Here is a 22413-nt window from a genome sequence, read left to right on the forward strand (position 1 = left end):
TACTTTCAAAATTTTATGATGTTGTTTGCTCCTTTTTGCTCCTTAACGAGTTATTTAAGATGGAAGTTACCCCAAAAATATCGCAAAATTTGGAATATCTTTTTAAATTCAACAGATAGGAAGTAACTATGTTCGGCAAAAATGTGCTTCGATACCGCAAACAACTTTGTGGAAGATTTCAAGAAGGTGGGAGAATATCTCAAAAATTTATAATGAAAAAACTAAGTTTAACGGGTCTTCCATATGATATGTTCCATAACTTGCAAACTATTAAAGCTAGATATATCATGTCTTCAGCAATTTATTTTGTAGTTACATTTGCTACAACTTTGCCGAAGACACAAAGTCTCTATCTTAATTAGTTCTGAAAATAAATTTCGTATATCACTTATAAGTGAATTAATCACTAAATGATATACTCCTGTAGATGCGCAATCATAAGGGCAACAACTTCTCCGAACAAACTATACTTCTAAAGTTAACGGTTTAGACGCTATTAATTTTGAGCACGAAAACGACGTTTTAAAACACTGTGCAGTGGTTCCCTCTACAATTCAAGCCGGAAAATACGTTCTCGAGGCCTGTACACATGTGCAGTGCAACGCGAAACATTCTGGGAACGTACATAATGCCATGAAAAGGTTTCTGCCTCGAGCCGAGAGCGTGCCACGGCGGCCAGGATGCTGCTTCGAACAATGGCCTGAAGAAACTTTTTGATGCGCGGATCGAAAAACCCGTTTAACACAATGTAGTAGACGTTTATACCTTTCAAAAAATACAAAGAAAAAAATCAAAATTTTAAATATTTTGAATGAGGACCTCCCTTTAATAATTATAACTATAAAAAATATATTTTTGTTCGTTGAATTATTCAGCTTTTTGCTGGTGGTTGCGTTTTCAAATGCGCACTCTATTTTGACAAGTTGTCTGTACAGTGTCAACTTTCACAACTCGTCAGCAGTGTCAATTTTGACAAACGGTCTCATCAGCCTTGAGTTTCACGGCTATCATGTATCCTGCTTATTTATTTTCTTATGTGGTTTTCGTTTGAGGCAAAACTGAGTCAGTTCCTAACCCCAACTGCTGTCAAAATGTATGAACTGACAGCGGTTGGGGTTAGAACCTGACTCAGTTTCAGGTTCAAGCGAAATCGCCATTAATAAACGTTAAACGTCAAATTTAAAATTTGACGCCTTTTTCGATGATTTTAATTGCTTCGTGAATTTATTTATAAGCATATTCTCAGCTGTTTGAAAGTGTCGAGAGAATTATGCGATTTGAGCCTCATCACATGAAATGACTAATAATAGCACATGAAACTTGCTTTTAAACTACCCGTAAAGGCATCTTCTAACGATACAGTACCTAAACTTTGACCTAAACGATGTTTGTTCGCACCTGATTTTGGATACAAATTTGTAGCAAAATTTAGCACCAAGAATTGACAATTGGTAGCTACAGCTGCAGCTGCGTTTACCGAAGAAATCAGTTGCAATCCACCTATCTTATTAGTTACGACTAGATTGAGTATCGCTGATTGGTTTTCCTCCGCATGATAATCGCCCAATTACATTATAAGACTGATTAATTGCCATATTGGTTGACCGATTTTTGTTTGCCGATTGCGAGTAACGAATAGTTTTGAATAGCAAATGTTCTGTATCCACATTTCGAGTTGAGTGCCGCTGTTGAATGGGACTACAGTTGACTGTGCGAATCCGTACCGAAATCAGTTTAGTTTTTCAACTGAAAAACAATATTTTTATTTGACGTTCAATTTTAGTTGAGAGCAGAAGTGAACGCCTACCACGATCAAAAAATTGAATCTGAAGGACGGTTTGTCAAATTTGGCAAGACTGATGATTTGTCAAAATTGACATTGGACGGACGACTTGTCAAAGTGGGGTGCGCATTTGGGGACGCAGCCACCAACAAAAAGCTGAATACTTGATTAGGTACTTCAAAAGTTGGTGGATTGAAATAATTCAATACATTTCCACATTATGTTAACGTGTTAAGTTTTTTCAGCGTACCGCCTAACTTGCTTGTTCGCTTGCTGTCGGCGTCGCTATCGCGCAGTCGAATTTACACTAGCCATGGGAATCATGATAAATTACACGGACGTACAAAATAAAAAAATCCCTAAAAATCTTGATTTATGTCCAAAAAACTATCAAGAAAAGCCCTAAAGATCTTGATTTATGTCCAAAAAACTATCTGTCTGGACTTCCGGCAAATTAACTGTGTGATCATTTTTAACAGTTTTTCAATTTTGTTAAGAGTCTGGGAAGAAGAAATGACCTTTTCAAAAGTATGCTGTGTTATGTTGTTTTGTTAAAAACACAATGCCGTTTTGGGACAAAAATATCTGTCATTTTGCGATGCTTCATGAAAAATTTAAGAAATTGCTCAACATTTTCATGAAGAAGCGCATTTACTTTTATGAAAATTTAGAAAGAATTCTACATTCAATTCTACATCTAACCGCATATTCCAAATCAAAATCGGTTGAAAATGGCAGTTTTTAATTTTCTTCCAATTTAGAAACATACTCGCACGAGCTCATAAAATTTTCATATGGTTTTGATTTATTTTTGTCCGAGTAGTTAATTTTTAGCGCTGAATGTCACGAAAACTAGTTCTTTCTGCTATAAATTAAGATTTTGAGGGTATACAATATTTTCTATGCATTATTTTGCGTTGCAATTGATGAGATCTATAACATATACTAAGTAATTCGTAAAATACAAAATCAGTGTATCGAAAAAAATTACATAAAATTGTCCCAAATTTCAATACTCTACCATCCCGTAGTACGCATCGAATTGGTCTTTCATGTTACGTAACATTCTAACATATTTCTATTCACCCATAAGGAATTAAATGTAACATTTTTTTCTATGAGTCAGCTCATGAATATTTGTGGAAACTATCTGTCTTTAAATGCATCAAAGTATCTATAAAACGCTCATCATTAATGGGTTTCTTAGGCGCATCCGTCCTTTGTCACTTTATGTAGTTATTATTATGTATCAAAATGCAACATATTAACACTTTAAAGAAACTTATAAGATTTGTTAACCAACTTTTATGAAGCTGATTTCTCTTGATTTGCTGTAATTTCAGCGCAGAAAACATTTGAAATTGCTTCTACGAAGAAAAAAGTTCTAGACTCATGAAATTCCAATCTGGAGCAGAATTATTAGCGAAATAAGTTTGTTTACAAACATCTCTTAAACCTTTTCGAAGAATTAGTTTTGTTGCTGTTTTCTTAAGCAAATCATAATAACGTGTTATATGGAAGCGCCCAGTTTTCCGCTATTTGACAATATTTACGCAATCGGAAACAAAACATAAATCCAACATGAATGTGTTTACCGTTTTACACCACTACAATCGATACCGTTGGAATCTCCAATACGAAAATACAATTCATTCAACCAATCTGGCAACGCTGGATGGAAGAGTGGTTGGCTGTTGCACTTTTTTTTCTCCTACGTCAGTAGTCAACCATCGTCTTCGTGCAAGCAAATGGCATACAAAGAAGGCCATATTCGCGCAGCAAGTTTCGTAGTGGACTAGAGCAAAATTAGGTTTGTCGAAACGAACGCGTACGCGTACACATCCTCGCCTCGGTCGTGTCAAAAGGCGAGCTTTTTCCCGTATTTTTTTTTTGCTTCGGTCTCGTCGCAATCGTCATCGTTTTCATCGGTGTAGTGAAATTTACGGAGATATTTCATCCGCGCGCTCCGCGATCGGGAGGCAATTCAATTATCGCCAGCGACATCAACAAAACTCCACTCGCGTTCCCGAAACCCGAAAAAGATGGATTCGGAAATTCCGGAACTTTCCGACGAAGCCGAAGAACATGTCAAACTCGAAAATGGCGATGAGGTAATCAATTCACGAGCACCAACCAAACTCAATAAGAAATCGGAAAATTGCGCTGCTTCGTTCAGCGGTATTTTTGGAGGTCTGCCGTCGAAATCCTAGTATTGAATGGTCAAATTTTCCGTGTCTAGTGTTAAAAACGGGATTTCCGAAGGATCTACGACGATCGGGGATCGATGTTTTGTGCAATTCGCGTGTGTATTGGGTCACACGGGGGAAAGAGAAAAAAGTGAACGTGGAAAAATGGTGCTCCATGGTAGTTGACTAGTTGTGTTAGTACAAACGAGAGAAAAGCTGTCGGTGGCTCGAAATCGCGACACGACGAAAATTCCATCATGTGGGCCCCAATCGGGAATGACGAAAATAGTTGCCAGTTGGATTGGATGTCTGCGTCTCAATCGCACAATATTCAAAATGTTGTCAGAAGTTTACAAAGCATCAGGTTTTATAGTATATCAAATGGTGTTGCATAAAGGAAAAGTTTTACTGGTTTACCAAAAAAGGGGTTTGCTGTACTTATTTCGCAATAGGAATGCTTTATTTACACGATGGGAGTTTTAAACAACTAAATATGTTTGGCATCTCTGACCCACCGGAGCCATTTTTGATTTTCGTGTCGCAGTCGCTTTTCGCTGTTCGCGACTTCTATAGACAGCTACGAAGGTAACCAACATCGGTCGATGGCCACGACGATGAATATGCTCAGATGCTAGTGCGTGTGAGCGAGAGCTCATCGGGGCGAGTCCAACCGAAAATGTTATGGGAACAATCTGCCTATGGATGTGTGTCGGATAACGCGAAGGCCGTGATCTTTCGTTCTTCGCTCCGTGTGCCCGAGATATGGGAGTCGATGATGTACGAATATTTTTCAAAGTATTTTTGTTTACATTTTTTATGTACGGGTTCTCGTGATTGCGCTACATCTGTTTTCGAAGCGCTTCGGTTTGTTCCTGCCACCGAACATGCAACAACGGAAACAAATAAACAAACCGAAGCGCCGATAGTACTCGGTTTATTTTTTTTATCGTCGCGACAGGAATCATCTAGCAAGTCTCCAATAGGAATTCTTGTTTACGTTTTTGAAGCCAGCACGACACCATCCCTACATACGAGCCGCTATGAAGCATTCCTTTTTTCTTCCAACAAGGTCATTTACAGTTGCTAGTTGAAAGTAGTACGATGTATTAATGTTTTGTTTTTTATTCCCATCCTACTGAGACACTTAATAAATTTTGATTGTGACTTACAGACTATTTTTCCGCTGAATTTCAAATTTTTGCATTTTCCCGTGATCTAATCATAGTTTTCTTTCTGCATACAATGTATAGTGTAAACATCGGGATACGCTGGTTACATCCTGTGACTTCAAATGCAGCTAATCGGTTTAAAATATGTGAGGCAGAATTAGAGACTACATATATCAAGAGTATTTATTCAAAATGTCCTAAGTGACATCCAGCTCTAACTAAGAAAAACGAGGTTAAAGTATCATTGACCTAAAACAAACCCCTATTTGATGAATATTTTTTTATGAAACGATTATTTTTTATCATTTTTATCTGACACGGTCTACATGAAACATTCCAATATAGTCTAAAGACTATGCTCTTTAGGTAAATAATAAAACATGAAATTAATATTCTTCAAAAGGGCTAATGATTTTTGTAAACAAACTTATTTCGCTCATTATTCCGCTGCGGAATTGAATTTCATGAAAGATACACATGAATCAACATCTTTACCTTTGACAGAGTCAATTACAAATGCTTTGAAATTATAACAAATTAAGAGAAATCAGCAAAACAAAAGATTGTTTACAAATCTTATTAGCCCTATTCAAAAGTTGATAAAGAAATGTTTAGTGCTAATGGATTTTTTTAGCCACCCCCCCCCCCTTCCCGATCCTTTTGAAAATTATAGGACCTTTAGGTCTTTTTCGGGCCCAAGAATCATGCGACACTGCATATAATGATTTTTTCAGCAAAAGTCGCACTTGCGATGAATAGAATGAATTTCTTCAAGGTTTTCGACAAAATGAGTACCGGACTACGAATGTTCTTTATTGGTATAGTAAATAGTTTCACTGGATTAACCAGAAATTTTGGAGAAAAGAATTGCTGGAGTTCCAGCTAGGGGAGCTAGAACTGGTTAAAATCAACGAGTGACACGTTTCATCGGAAGAAATAAGGTTTTCAATTATAAATTTAATTGGTTTTACTTTCCACATTCAACTTCGAGAATAATTCGAATGATCAGAAGAAAAAAAATTGTTTTATTTTAATGCTTAGAACGTTTTTATTTGGTACCTATGTGCAGTGAGAAAACAGAATAGAATGAATCTTGCCTCGTTTTTGCAATGCGCCTAGGAGCAGTCAGATCATATTGACTCAATATGAATTGCCTTTTTTTCGTTGAATCCTATCTGAAAATGAAAGACTTTTTGTTTACTTTCTTTTTGGCTTAATGCAGCGTCACTAGAAAACTTAAACACTTTATTCAGTACATATCGAAATATGGTAATTTCAACTTGCTTATTATGCAAAGAGTTGAAGTGCAAACGTAAAATCAACAAAGTAATTCACAGAAGAGAAAATGAGGACTTTTTTTCAATTAGCCCATTCTACAAAAGAAAGCCTCTCCTTGTTTACTTCCTCTTCTGCGAATTACTCGGTCACCTTTCAGATTTCGCTTCAACTGTTTGCGGAATACACTAGTAGGGAGCGGGCCATTTGGAATAACGGACATTTGGCATAACGGTTATTTGGCATAATGATCATTGGCATAACTTGTAGAATTGATCACACTGAAGGTCATTTGGCATAACGGACATTTGGCATAATGGTCATTAGGCATCATTTTGAAAGGGAGGGGGGGAGAGTTACCGTCAAGCTACGTAATTACCAGGGGGTATTTAGAGATTTGTGACGAAATGCTACAATGGGGGAGGGGGGTGTTGAAAATCACTCAAAAATGCTACGTCATTTATGGATGGTCCCTTACATTATGTAATTTTTTATCAAACTTTGTATGGACATATCTACTCGTCTAATAATCACTTTTAAAGTATTCATACATTATTTTATTCTGTACGAGCTAGTGAAAAGATTTTACATAAATCGGAAGATTGAAATAGTTATTACTAAAATGTGCACGACATGGAACGCAATAACTAATGTTGGGGAGATTTGACCAAGCGGCAATTAACTGAAGAAAGATAAAAAAATTGATATTTACCATGATGTGGTACATACTGTTAATGTTAATCACGCCACAAAAAATTTAGCATCAAAAATCAGTTTATATCTTTTAGTACTAATAAACAAAGTAAGCAGTAATATGGTTGATTTCGTGACGCGTGAACATGTAATGTTCAATGTAAGCAGTATAGTTAATCCTTAAAAGGACATACATTAAAAACAGTCGTAATTTATGATATGCAACCCTTTTAGATATTATACTGCTACCTAAGAATCTGAACAATATTGAAAAAAAGGATTACAGCATATTTTATGTCATAATTTTTTGTTCTGATTTCTCAAAATTCTCTTGGTCAAGTGGCCTGTGTTAAGCCAAAGAGGACCAAGCGCCATTTGGAGGTACCTTCATTAAAATCGCTATCGCAGCTAATGTAGCACTATAAACACCTACATCAGTTTATTTCTGAGAACTGAAATAGTAATCGATAGCAAATAAGTACCCTTAAACTTTCTATGATAATGGTAAATGATCGAAAAATTATTTTTTTCATTAAAAATACCAGGAAAAAATTATGGCGCTCAGTTCGCTTTGGCTTAACGCAGGTCAAGTCTCCCCAGGCCTTGATCAAGTCTCCCCGCAGTCGGGAGACTCGACCAAAAAAATCATTATATTCCAATGACTTTGGAAGCATTGAAAACTTTTTTAGAGATGTTTGCAGGTTTTGCTGAAAACTTGGTCGTCTTCACATGTTTCCCTATATATGGTTTTATTATTCAACTGATTATCCGTAAAGCTGATTGTAAATCTCTCTAACAGACAAAGCCAGTCAATTTCTAATCAATTCTTGAGAATATTTTTCTTATAAAAAGATGAAAAATAAAATTAACTTTTCTTCAATTTTGTAATAGAATACTCGCTTAAGGAGAATGTATACTAGATAATCAGAAGGTGTTATGAGGTTTGGTCTAGAGACTATCAGGAATCAGTAGCGTCTGGCTCAAATGGCAAGTTTCCCATGTTGATCGGAGAAGAATAATTATTGTCCTTTTATCATTCCCTGAATCGTCTTTTTATCATTTCCTGATGGGAAGGTTAGGGTAAGGAAAATAACGACACAGAACAATTAAAAGAGCATCCTGCACCCCCGGAGGGATGCTGAACGATCTGCAGGTGCTACAATAGCAGTAATAAAACTTCCAACGCCCGGAGGAACTTTTATTTAAGCAGTGAGCGGATATATCAACACCCCGAAGGGATATTGAGATAACAGAACGATAACTCCCCGAAAAGATATTGTCATTCATTGTCATTCAAATACGGTTGAAACTATTGCTTTTTACCACACTGGGTTAGGAACAATAGCATATCCTTCAGTTTCAGCTCTCTGTACATAGGTTCATCTATGTATGGAGAACCAAAAATCCGGATACATAATTGCATTATTACAGGGCAGTTGCGTATCAAATGATATGATGTTCCGTAATCGGATTCACAAAGATCACGTGAATAATACTCAGCGCGCTGAATAGTAGCCATTTGATGATTGAGTTTGCAATGTCCAGTCAGTGTCCTGACTAGAATACTGCAGTTGTGTTTGGAAAAATGCAGCAAATTCTTTGACATTTTCTGACTCACATCCGGCAGAAAAGTCTTTGTTTGAACGCAAGTTTACAAGCTACGCCAATGGTTGGCATGTTCGGATACAGCCCAAGAGCGAATCTTGTGTTTTATCCAACTTATCGACAGTGATAGAACTGGTTCTTGACCAACGAAGTCAGTCGCAGCGCCAACTCTAGCCAATTCGTCTGCCTATTGATTTCCAGTAATACCGGAATGACCGGGTACCCATAGAAGGTAGATAGCAATTGAAAGGCTAAGTTCTTCGATTTGAGTTCGACATGCGATTACTAATTTCGATCTCGAATCCGCCGAACTAAGTGCTTTCAGGGCAGCCTGACTGTCAGAGCAAAAACAGATTCTTTTACCGCAAATCCCCTGTTGAAGTGCTGATTGTACGCCACACAAGATCGCAAAGATTTCTGCTTTGAATACGGTACGCTATCTACCAAGCGAATGAGATTGCATTAATTTCTTAGGACTGGTGGTATCCAACGGGGAAAAACGAACGGAAATGGTGAGTGAAGCTAAGCAATCATGTGAAAAAAATTCCCCCCAGAGGCGAGACTCGAACTCGCAACCTTGGAGACTCCGGCCCAATGCACTAACCCTTATGCTATCCCTGGGTATGGCGACATCCCAGAAAGAACATATGATTATCCCACTGGCGACGGTGATCGTACCCTGCCTGCAAAGCGAGAATCACACACAACGGCAGCTGATCACCCCAACACATTTGATCAATTTAATTTCCCCGCTAGATACCAAAGCCCGGGTTTTTATTATCGTGTGATGTCTAATTTTTAGTTCATTACCCATCGTACTTCGGTAGGTGACAGAGCTAATGAAGACTGTCGATTTCTGGTCCCTTGCCCAGTGAACAGAGGTATGACGGGAGCGCGGGAAATTAAATGGATCAAATGTGTTGGGGTGATCAGCTGCCGTTGTGTGATTCTCGCTTTGCAGGCAAGGTACGATCACAGTCGCCAGTGGGATAATCATATGTTCTTTCTGGGATGTCGCCATACCCAGGGATAGCATAAGGGTTAGTGCATTGGGCCGGAGTCTCAAAGGTTGCGAGTTCGAGTCTCGCCTCGGGGGGATTTTTTTTCACATGATTGCTTAGCTTCACTCACCATTTCCGATCGTTTTTCCCCGTTGGATACCACCAGTCCTAAATAAGGTATTGGCACTTAAGTCAAAAGACAAAAAAATTGAATTATTAGATTAATATTATATAGAAATTATTTCTTTTCATGGCAATAGACACCAGCATCGGCTCGGCCCTCCAACAAAGAACCGTCAGTATAACAGAAACATTTGTAGTGGTTTTATGTTCAAGAGTGCCTCTAGAGCAGCAGTAGGTGTTGTCGAGAACGCACCAGTCATCGCCATCAAGACCACCCTCTGAAGATGGTTTAACTTTGATTTGGTCTAGAGACTAAAGGAGAATATTCTATCAGTTTCGGTTTATTAAAGAAAGAATACATATGTCCCCATTTTTTCACCAAGAGGCTGTAGTCGTTATCTTGAACCTTGCGATATGCGGATGGGCCTGCGTACGTTTTATTTATTTTAAACCGGATTTTATACGGATGGTTCAACCTTGCCGAGTTTTACGGGTGAGAACATTTTAAGCAATTCTTAAGCTGAAGAAGCTTTCCGATTTTTACGCTTGAAGTTTGTTTCCGATTTTTATATTCTAATATATTTGAAACGGGTTTTACGAAGCATGTTCTACCCTTGCGACCTTTATTTTCGGTCGTTCATTTGTACTCAAATAGCGTAACCAACCTAATTTGGACCCCTACATATATTGGACCTTGTTAATGTCTTTGCCTTCTATACTGCCAGATTTCTCTGCATTTGCTGGGTTTCATGCAACAATTATATTCCTTGGGTTGTCTATTAAGTTTCAATATCATTAATTCATCTCTAATCGTTTAAAATTGAACAGTATCCGCCGTTTTAAAAAATATTAAAAAAAAAGTTTTATATTTCAACGAACCAGGGGACATTTTCAAATTGGATTTAAATATACAATTGTAATATTTTTTAGTGATTCAATTAGTTTGTCTGATTACGCATGTTACGTGTTTGAAAAGGTTTCTTTGAACAGTAATTTAGGAGCAGACTCACGCATGTAGTGCATTAAAAACATAGCCAAGCAAATGTTATTAACGTTAACGTAATTTCACTTTGTTGTCCAGAATTGCTGGGTTTCCCTATTGATTATAGAACTAAGCATCAACATTACCGAAGACACTATACTTCTAAATCGTAAGCATGAGGAGTTATTAATTTATTCCATGTTTTTCTCAATAGATTGATCTGAAAACCGACTTTGTAACCGGACCCGGAGGGCCATAAGACATACCATTCTATTCAGTTCGTCGAGTACGGCAAATATCTGCGTGTATTTTTGTAAAGGGCGTTAAAAAATTCAAAAAGGCCCTAGACTGGAAAAATGTACAAAAACCCTAACGTCTCATGGAAAGAGTTTGCCATCACCCGACCCGCTAAAAACACTGCTCTTGGCCAGAACCGGATTCCTCCTCGGCATTATTCGGGGAGGGATTTTTAGGTGCATAGCAGCCACTCTATTCCAACTACTACGTAGTTAGTTTCTGCAGTAGGGTAACAACACCACTCCTCGACACATCACCAGTTCACCACCAACCACACAGACCATTGCAGTCGGAGAGCTAGCTGTGGGTCGAGACTTAGTGCTCCTCCCCTACGACGACAATCTGGGCGGCAAGTTCGAATTGTCTAATTTAACGAGCCATTCGGCTCCCTTATGCTATTCAGCAATACTCGTACTATTCACCACCACTCACATGTTGAACTCCCGACTTAGTCGCGAACTACTGGGTCCAGCCGCCGACAGTGAACATAGCCTACTCCGACGGAGAATTCCCCGGCGAGAGAAGTTCTCCTGAAACCGAGCCAACTAAGTCTATGTGTGTATATACATCTGTGTGTATATGACCAAAAATTTCAGTAAATTTTCTCAGAGATACCAGCCAGCATAATTACACGAATTAATTGTTTTGAAGGAGCAAAATTTCAAATATCTCGAAAACTATCGCATTTTGGAAGATTTTTACTAAATGCATTTTGAATTTAAATGGTGCTTAGAATTATATTCTGTAATAAAATTACAATTTTGTATGTCAATTAGTATAAAATTTAAAAACATGTACGAAGTTATTGTTAGAAAACCTTTTTTACCGATTTTTTCTCCATCATGCAATCACATTCAAAATGTTTCTTTTCTCTTTAGGTTTTTGGTAACAAAATATAAAATATTAGAAAAAAATGGGTTTTTTCGACATTTAAATTTTTATCATAATTTTTTGTTTTTTTGAAAAATAACACAACATATTTTTCAGTGTATATTGTTGACAGACAGAAGTATTCATTCCCTGTAACTTGTTCTCAGAGAATTTTGCTGTATAAAATACAGTAATCGAACAAAAAATTTTTGGAATTCATACACGTAGAAACGTTTACGCCCTTTTGAAAAATTGCTCTTGTATCAAAATATTCCAATTGCCAGAGAATATTATAGAGATTCATACAGTGAACACACTTGCAAAGTTTCGTTCGAATCGACGATGGTCATATCGGTCGACCGGTTTCTCATGGAATCCCTCCTTTACCTTTTGTACTGCCAGGTTTATCTGTATTTGCTTGGTTTTATACAACAATTATATTCCTTGGGTTGTCTATTAAGTTTCAATATCATTAGTTCATCTCTAAATGTTTAAAATTGAACAGTATCCGCCGTTTTAAAAAACATTAATGAGAACGTTTCATATACCCGCTAAAAACACTGCTCTTGGCCAGAACCTGATTCCTCCTCGGCATTATTCGGGGAGGGGTTTTTAGGTGCATAGCAGCCACTCTATTCCAACTACTACGTAGTTAGTTTCTGCAGTAGGGTAACAACACCACTCCTCGACACATCACCAGTTCACCACCAACCACACAGACCATTGCAGTCAGAGAGCTAGCTGTGGGTCGAGACTTAGTGCTCCTCCCCTACGACGACAATCTGGGCGGCAAGTTCGAATTGTCTAATTTAACGAGCCATTCGGCTCCCATATGCCATTCAGCAATACTCGTACTATTCACCACCACTTACATGTTGAACTCCCAACTTAGTCGCGAACTACTCGGTCCAGCCGCCGACAGTGAACATAGCCTACTCCGACGGAGAATTCCCCGGCGAGAGAAGTTCTCCTGAAACCGAGCCAACTAAGTCTGTGTGTATATATGTGTGTATATATATCTGTGTGTATATGACCAAAAATTTCAGTAAATTTTCTCAGAGATACCAGCCAGCTATACCAATTTTGACGCACTTAGTCTCAAATGAAAGGTACCATATTCCCATCGGCTGCTATTGAGTTTCTAATGAATCCAACCTCCGGTTCCGCAATTACATGAGTATGAGTATGATGTATGATCACAGAGCAAATCTCCCGTGATCCGACTTCCGGTTTCGGAGTTAATTGTTGAAGAGATCAGTCACACAGCAAATTCCCATATAAACTGGTACAACCATGATGTCCAAATGGGGTAAAACATATTAAAATGAAAGCAATATTACTCTAGTTTGCGGGTCTAGATCACTAATGATCAATCAAAGCATCTTTGACCACATTGGCTACCTATGACGGTTCATGATGCCTCCGGAGAACTCGCCAAGTTTCTAAGCTAATATCACACCTATTCCCCAACGAATATTCTACCGATTTTTACAAACTTGATTTCAAATGAAAGATGCAGTAATACCATTGACTGCAGCTGAATTTCCCACTCCCACTCTACTAACCCCTCACCCCTCCACTTCCAAACCTATTCCACCAACATTTCAAAATATAATCACATGAAGATAACATTGAACTCATGCTGATTAAGCTAATTAAACATTATACTTTTTTGTTTAATGTTAGTCAACGTCTACTTTCGTGGTAGTCGTGGGATACGTGCCAAGTATAAGAGAATGTTATAGACATTTCCACAATTTTATTGAACAAAACCATGAACAAATGAATCATAGTTTGGATAAATGAGAAAGGCATAATCGCACCACCAGGTGGATTAAAACGGGGTTTTTTTTTCATTTTAATATTACTATGGCTGTTTCGTTTACAATGTTTGGTGTTTTGACCATTTGGGCATGAAGTATCCCTCCTACACATGGCGCGTACATTACTCCTCTTCTCCCACCAGCTGATCAAGACAACCAAACTAAGTGATGGTTAAAGTTTTTGATTTGGTCTTTTTTTCTTTTACAAAATTTTAGAACTTGAATAATGATTTCTTATCTTGTATATAGTTGTCATGTCATGTATAATAAAAATGCAATATATACGTTTGAAAGCTTTTAATGAATATAAACAACGACAAAATTCTCGTGTTCATGATTGAGAAAGACACAATTACACCGCTAGGTGGATTAAAACAGGGTTTTCAATTTCCGACCACTGTGCGTTAGTTATACATTAAACCCAAGCAGTTCACACGCCTAAAGCATCTGGCTGGTACCGAGCGAAGGATCGGTTAGCCAAGCACAGAAGCTCTAGGCCGCTACAGGGAACTCTTGTCCTTTGGCATTAGAGCCTGTGGCATAGCCAGGGGGTTGAGGGTTAAACCCCCCTCCCCTTCTCTCCTCCCAAACCAAAATTAATTGTACTGAAAAAAAATTCACATCCTTTGACTTTATTGTCAAAAAATAATCTATAGAGGTTTGAATACTGTTCCATTTCTGCTAGTCTACTTATGTTTCTGAATTTTCAATAATTGATCAAACTCTTATTAAATTTTAGCATTTTCTAAAAATTAACAACGCAACCCCAACCAAATTTCTGGCTACGCCACTGATTAGAGCCAAACGCCTGTGAGTGTGCAACCTTTATGTTTTCCTAAAGAAACAGAAATGGATATACCAATGTGCGCTTAAGGATACAAAACCCAACTTAAAAAGTTGAATTTGAATGTTTCGTGTTCCACTCGTCAGCTACTGACACAAACTAAATTAATAGATACATCTAAGGGAATATGCTGCTTTAGCAGGTAAAAAAGAAGCTTGTTTCCGTGATTTTTAGAAGGGGAAAGATAAGTCCTAGCTATTGACAAATGTATGTATATTTGTACACACATTTGATAAGCTAAAATAAAAAATTACTTTAAAAGTGCTCGACAAAATGACGGATTTAAAGACTATTTCGTTACTGTAGATCTAATTAGCGGGAAAAGTGCAGCTCGCAATTCAGGTTGAAATCAATAAAACAACAAAGATTACCGATTTACATAAGTATACCTTCTATTTGGTTTCCCATAACTATACAGAGCGGTTTTCTAGAAATTACCTATTTCTGGTATGAATTTTGCTTGAATCTTTAAAAAGCTATGTGTAGATCGTTGTGATATCTCCTTCGATTTTCTATAAATGTAACAAAAAACTCCATTTTTACGATCTTAAATAGCTGGTCACCCCTTAAGCGCTTATGTATGCAGCGGACCAACAAAGATTGAAAATTTTCATTATTTCCTCTAACTTAGGTTGCAAAATTTTATTAGGGGTTACACCATAGTAGAGCTCGAAGAAATAGGCATATTCCGGAAATTTTACTTAACGCAATGTAAAGATGAATCGAGATCCCAAAAATTGGGCTCATAATACTAGTTTTGATGTGTCAAGTATTTTCACTGAAAAATATGGAGCTAAATCAAATAATAATTTTAGGCATTTGTGCGAACTACGATTCCATGGCTGGTTGTGTTCAACATAATGGTGGAAATGTATATTACATATTCAGTACGATTTGCACATACATACAATGAGTCGACAGCCACTAACTTGAGATGCTATGTATCGACGCTGGAACACTTGAAACCAGCGGGCGGATCTAGGAGGACGGGCCGGGTGGTCCGGATTCCGCCGAAAATTTTCAACTTGTTAAGAAATTTAAACTAGTTTCAATTTTAAAGTAGTTTCGAACTCAAAAGCAGTTCAAACATAATTTTCCACTGGTTATTATTGATTGGGTAAAAAACTTTGTCGAATGGTTGACGATTTTCAGAGTGATTGCATAACCTTTCTATACGAGAAAGGCAAAAATGCGCTCAAGTCAAAAAAAGTCAATTTTCGTCAAAAAATGGAGGTTGCAACAAATCTCGACGTTTCAAGTATTTTAAAGACACTTGGCATCAAAAATACAAATTCGACTTTGAAATTTTTCTTCATTCTCCCCTTTGAGGTTTTTTCAGTTCCGTCGTAGGTGGCCAATGTGGTCAAAGTAACTGTAGATAGTCATTATTGATCTAGACTGGCAAATCAAAGTAATTTTGCACTCATTTTAATAAGTTTTGCATCATTTTGATGTCATGGTGGTACCAGTTTATGTGGGAATTTGCTGTGTGGCCGCACTCTTCAACCCGTAGTTCCGGAATCGATAGTCCAATCAATACAAAATCCAATAGCAGCCGATGGGAAGGTTGCACCTTTCATTTGAAACTAAGTTTCCACATACACACATACACACAGACATTTTCTGATCTCAACGAACTGAGTCGAATGGTACAAAAAACGGCCCTCCGGGTGCCAAGTGTGTAGCCAAGTGTTAGAGATATATAGGGACCCTTCATAAATTACGTAACGCAAATTGTCCAAAATTGACGCACCTATGTAACAAATTGTTAAAAATTTCTCTAGCCTTCCCTCCGCTATTACGTAACAAATTGATAAAAGATTTTTTCCTTGAGCAAGACCAAGAACATGTTGTTACGTAACGTTCTAGACTACTCCACATCCCCCTCTAAAAGCGTTACGCAATGTGTGAATCGTCCCAAATATATTGAGGTCGGTCAAATATCAAAAATTTGGATTCTTTTATATTTAAGCATAGGTTTTTTTAAATGTTATCTCCATTTTTTATGGACATCCAAGCAGTAGAAGCCATGTTATAAAATTTTTCATCTTGTATGCAAAATACTTGTATACTTGAAATGCGATTATCTTGAAACCACGTTTTTCAAAAAGGTCGTTGCAGTGACTAGGATTACCGGAAGCTTCAAAGCGATTTCAAAAAACAATATCGTTTTTAATTTATTTGCCGTATCCTTGAACGATTTTATTTTTTCGCTTAAATTCTCATATGAATTTCTAAATAATTTTTTTCAGATAAAATAATGGCCTTTTTCAGATGAAATAATAGCTTTGATAATTATTAGTATTTTCATGTTTTCAAGTAGATTTTACAAATTAGACTTACGCAAAACGCACAACAAGTATTCAACAAACTTTTATCCTATTTTCACCCTTTAAACATATACAACCCCTTAAGACCAACTATGTCAGATGAGAAACCAAATACTATGAATAAAACGATCGACATAAATAAACATTCTAGTGTAAAATACCAGCGGTAGACCTCCAAAAAAAAACAAATATTCAACGGTTGCCTATAATTACTGGAGTGTTCATCCTTCGTCTACCAGATTATTGAAGAGCTATTTCCATTTTACCAATTTCAATACGTGTTTTGCTACAACATCCGTAGGTTGCCTTACCTCCTCGGACTCGTCTCGTTACCACAGCTGATGTACAGTCAGGCAATACGGTTGTCCAGGTGCCCGTTTCGCTGCCAGTCGGAACGCTCATCGGCGGTACCACGTTCAATGTGCTTACCCATGACCAAATCCAGCACTTCAAACCTATGATTTGCGTGGATAACAATGGTTTTGTGTCAGGAAGCACTGTCGTGGGAGATCTGACCGGTGACCTCAAACCAACGCATATCGTGATTCAACAGCAAGGATCGGATCAGCAACAGCAAGATGAGCCGGATCTCGTTGACCAGCAGCAAATTCAAGCTCAATCCCAGCAAGAATATCGCATAGAAACCAATAACCTAATTGACCGACTGAGTAACCTTGAAGTACTTCCGGTACGATGTAAGACAACGACTGGTGAGCTGTACAAAGATCGACTGGGTTCTGGAGGACGCGGAAAGTGCATCAAGCACAAAGATGGTTGGTACACTCCTAGTGAATTTGAAAATATCTGTGGCCGAGGGTCAAGTAAAGACTGGAAGCGTTCGATACGCTACGGTGGCCGTAGTCTACAGGCGTTGATCGACGAAGGAATCCTGACCCCACATGCAACCAGCTGTACATGTTCAGCGTGCTGTGATGATGAATCTGGTAAGTGCAACTAAACACTTAGAGGAGTTGTTGTTAACTAAGGATTTATGTTTGTTTAATTTCAGCTGCTTCTGGCCCTGTTCGACTGTTCACACCCTACAAGAGGCGGCGACGCAATCAAATTGAGCCAGATCAAGCCGAGAAAAAGAAACGAATAATAGTAAATAACAATACTAATACTAGTAATAATAACATCCACATCAACAACATTAGCAACAGTACGCTCAGCAACACTAGTACCACGACGGCGACCGTCAATCAGCAAAACACCACCGTTAGTCATCAGCATGTCGTTCAGCAGCAGCAGCAGCAACAACAACAACATCAACAGCAACAACAACAAGTCCAACATCAACAAATCCAACAACAGCACCAACAACATCAGCAGCAACAACATCAAGTTCAACAACAAATCCACCAGGCCACAGCAACTATCAATGCAACGCCAATAATCACCAACAACACAAGTACCACTACAACCACGACCACCGTTAAAGTGGTTCAGCAGGAGCAGCAAGAGATTGAAAATGAGCTGGCCATAGCTACCAAAGAGGAACCATGGCAGACATTAACCGAGGGAATCGAAAGTGCCACAGAGTACGTCGACCAGACGACACAGTGTAAGTGCGCTCTGTAACTGGAGGTAATGGCCACAATAAACAACCTTACCACCCAACACATTAGTGCAGGTCTCGTAACGTGCGCTGTTTGTTATAGTTTTGCTAACTAATTGTGGAAATCCAAAAAACAGTTCATTCCTTTCTAAAAAAAAACTATATTCTAACGATATTTGTCTTTCTACATTTCAGTGGTTGCGGAAGCCAATTTACCGTTTGAAAACCTGAAATCACTCTGCTCTCAGGTTGCCAAAGCGATGCAGGAAATGAAAAAATATATCGGAGAAGCACGCGAGATCCACACTCGACAGCTGGAACGATTGCAACGCGAACGGGACGCGGCCATTCTGACTGTTACGCAACTAGAAGAGCAAAACAATATCAGTAGTCAATTACCTCCCGGATCGGTTCATGCCAATAAAAAGGTAAGGTGGCTTAGTTAAAATAAACATCAACTACCCGATTATCAATCCGGCTTGAACCTTCGTTCGGTCCAGTCACTTGATGGCTCCTGATGGAAGTTTTTCAATAACAAGACTACCTATATTTTTCCTCGAGCAATCTTTCTCAAGTGTATCTGTATGGCTGGCGTTCAAAAGGGGCTAACCCCACATGGTGTCTTATGGAAATTCGAGTTTTCTCGTTCGTTTTGCGAGATTTTAAGAATAAGTAGCCAATCGATTCGCCACAAATAAATGTTATGTTGTGGCTCACATATCGGTGCATTCGATATAATACTGTTTTTAGTTGGAATGCATTGTGCGTTGACGTTCATGAGGGTGAGCGACGCACACAAACTTTCTATGTATGGCTATTTTCTATCTAATATATATTTCTTGCACGAATGTATATTGTTGAATGTAATTTTTCGAAAATTCCAGTGAAAGTGTCATGTTTCTACATTGAAAGTTGACCGAGCAATAAGGGATCGAGAGAAAATAGTATATTGTGGTTAGAAAATTAAAAAACGGGAATAAATTATTATCTTTCGTTATAGAGTTTAGGTGGCTTCAGAAAACTTCTAGCTCAGAATTTAGTCGCTATGGCGACGCTGTGTTAAATTTTTAATAAAGCTGGATAGAAATATGATGTCTTCGAGAAAGTTGTAGGTCCTGTCATTTTAAATATATCTTTTGAGCATGCAAACTTTGCAGGTCCTGTATGTTTCGAGATAGAGCATGTTTTGGTTAACCCTCCGGATGTCGCGCATATGGCCCACTGAACGAGCAGCCGCGGGTGCCCTAAGACGATTTCGCTAGATTTTCAGAGCAGTGTGCACTCAGTGCACTAGCGCGACTACCGGAAGGTTAAACAATTTACCTGCACATTTTGTTTTCAAAATTGCGCCATATTTCAAAACTTGTAGTTAGTATCTTCAGAAAATTTACTTATAATTACCTGACATACAACTTTGTCGTAGACATCATCTTTCTATCTCGTTCCATTAAAATTTTTATAACAGCGCCTCCTTAGCGACTGAATTCCGAACTAGTATGATATGATCAAAACAAAGCGCTAGATGCCATGCAACAACTTTGCCAAAGACGCCATAACTCTAAAACGAAGGATGTGTGAATTGTGGGTTAACCCCTTTTGGGCGCCAGCCAGTCATCTACCCCCTATGAGTCTACGTGGTTTATGAACGACCGCCATTGTGCGTAGTGCCAATGAGAAGAAACCCTAATTTCTCTGCCGGTAACAGTGACAATCTCCAACTTTAGATCCTTTCGAGCATAACTTTCAACGTTCCTTTCGAATATTCAATTTGATCGAAGAGGAAAATTTCGAATTACAGCGGATGAATCAATTGGTCACAAACATATTCGTCTGTATCTCAAGGAGAAGTTGTATAAATTTTATGTATATGATTTGAATACTGATAGAGTATTCAAGACTGTCTTGAAAACGTTGCCGAAAGCTCAAAGTTTGGATGATATATCAAACGAATTGAAAATTTTACTTGGCTTTGCTCCTTCACAAGTTATTCTTATGAAGAGAAAGGCTAAGGGATCATCCATAAATGACGTAGTATTATATGGGGGAGGGGGGAGTTTTGTATTTTGTGATGATGTGTGACGACAGGGGGTAGGGGGTCATATTACAGTGACATGACCCCTATCGGCCCACCCCTGAGTCGATTACTAGTCCCACCGGGACTAGCAAAGCAAATCGGACAAGTCTAACTACCGGACCAACGTGCCTGAAGTTTGTATGGGATTTTTCGACAATTTACATGGAGAAAATCCACTAACTCGCATTTTCGCTGCTAGGTGGCACTGTATGCATCGTATTAACACTGTAAGTGAAAATAAGAAAGATAATTTAATTGCCAACAACTTCGTCGAAGACTGCTAGTGAATCCGGCTTTGTTAAAAGAAGTTATGAAACTTTTAACGAAGTGATGTCTGAGTCAGTTTTGCATGGGGCCTAGCAGTGCATAGTTGTGTATCAGTACATGATTCACTCGAACTAAACATTTTTGTGAGATAATCGTTAGGTTTAGGTCAATAGTATGTTCAGAAGATTTATAGTAAGTAATACGAGTCATGTTTTGGTTAGAAAATTGTAGTTCCACATTTCACCGCATAGGGGGCGCCAGCACTAACTTTTCAACGGAAAGAGATTAGGTGTTTTCCACAAAGTTGTAGAACAAGCATTTTTAAATAATTCTTCCGAACATCTCGATATTCTATCTCACTTCTATGAAAAGTTAGTGTTGGCGCCCTCTATGCGGTCACAGGTGGAACTAAAATTTTCCAACCAAAACATAACTCGTATTTTGTACTATAATTCTTCTGAACATACTATTCAGCTAAATCTAACCATTATCTCACAAAAATGTAATGTGGGAATCGAGTACCGATAGATTGTATACTATTCCCTCGAAAATCATTCCCCAGAAAGTCATTCCCCAGAATTCCATCCCCCAGAATACCATCCCCCAGAATATACTATTCCCCAGAAAGTCATTTCCCAGAATGTACCATTCCCCAGAATTCCATCCCCCAAAAAGCACCATTTCCCAGAAAGTCATTCCCCAGAAAAGTTTTATTTTTTTATTGATTTCATCGTTTTAACGTGTTACAGTCGTGATTCGCTGTTCGGTCCAACTAACGAATCAAATTCGTTAGTTGGACATAGACTGTGGCCCAACCAACGAATCACTACTGTATTCATTCCCACTTCCATCAAAGGACATTCTTCGCTTTCGATTCGTGCACATTTGAAATGATTTGCATTGTGTTGAAACCTGAAGTTAGGATGACATATTTGCTAATTCATGTTGTGTTGAATATTGCAATGAAGACAAAATAAAACACTGAAGTGTTTTCCCCAGAAAGAACTACTGTCCCGGAAACATGTAGAACAAATTTCAGAATCTAATACAGATGTGACATTTGGCAACAATCATAGTAAGCGGTAGGGCCCCTTCCTACGATTAAAAAAAATGAAACAGTGTTATGTAAGTAAGGTTATGTGGTGAAACCAAAACTTTGTGCATTATCGAAGTAATTGAAAAGATGTGATGTTAGGCTGCTGAGTATGAGCTGCCGAAAGCGGTGGCTCCTCGCAAGTAAGCCAGTTATCCATTCGCTTACCCGATTTACTCAAACATAGGAATTGATTCCTTCTTTCAAACATGAACAGCTCATTGAATTTTCATGCCAAATGACTCTTGCACGCAAACTTGTGATCTTTGCGTCTGCCCAGTTTACATTTGAAAAATGGTCCCAACTTTTCAGCAAGACTATCCTGTTCGGCGTAAAGCCTTTTGGCACAACATCGTCTGACATAAGACATTATATAGTAGCTGTTCATTTGATCTAACAGTCGTGTAGCATAAGCACAGACAAACAGACATAGCACTATG

General features: G+C 38.2%; 1 protein-coding gene across 1 annotated transcript in view; it reads left to right on the top strand.

The window, feature by feature from the left end:
* The first annotated feature begins 3485 nt into the window (after window positions 1-3485).
* The window catches only part of LOC131686691 (deformed epidermal autoregulatory factor 1-like), a 33897-nt gene continuing 14969 nt past the window's right edge, over window positions 3486-22413 (top strand). The window contains exons 1-4 of the mRNA XM_058970586.1: window positions 3486-3894; window positions 17283-17925; window positions 17991-18545; window positions 18735-18967. Coding sequence (XP_058826569.1) covers window positions 3826-3894; window positions 17283-17925; window positions 17991-18545; window positions 18735-18967 — 1500 coding nt within the window. The 5' untranslated portion in view covers window positions 3486-3825. The remainder of the gene's footprint in view (window positions 3895-17282; window positions 17926-17990; window positions 18546-18734; window positions 18968-22413) is intronic.

This window comes from Topomyia yanbarensis, chromosome 3 (assembly GCF_030247195.1).
Source record: "Topomyia yanbarensis strain Yona2022 chromosome 3, ASM3024719v1, whole genome shotgun sequence".
Taxonomy (NCBI): Eukaryota; Metazoa; Arthropoda; class Insecta; order Diptera; family Culicidae; genus Topomyia; species Topomyia yanbarensis.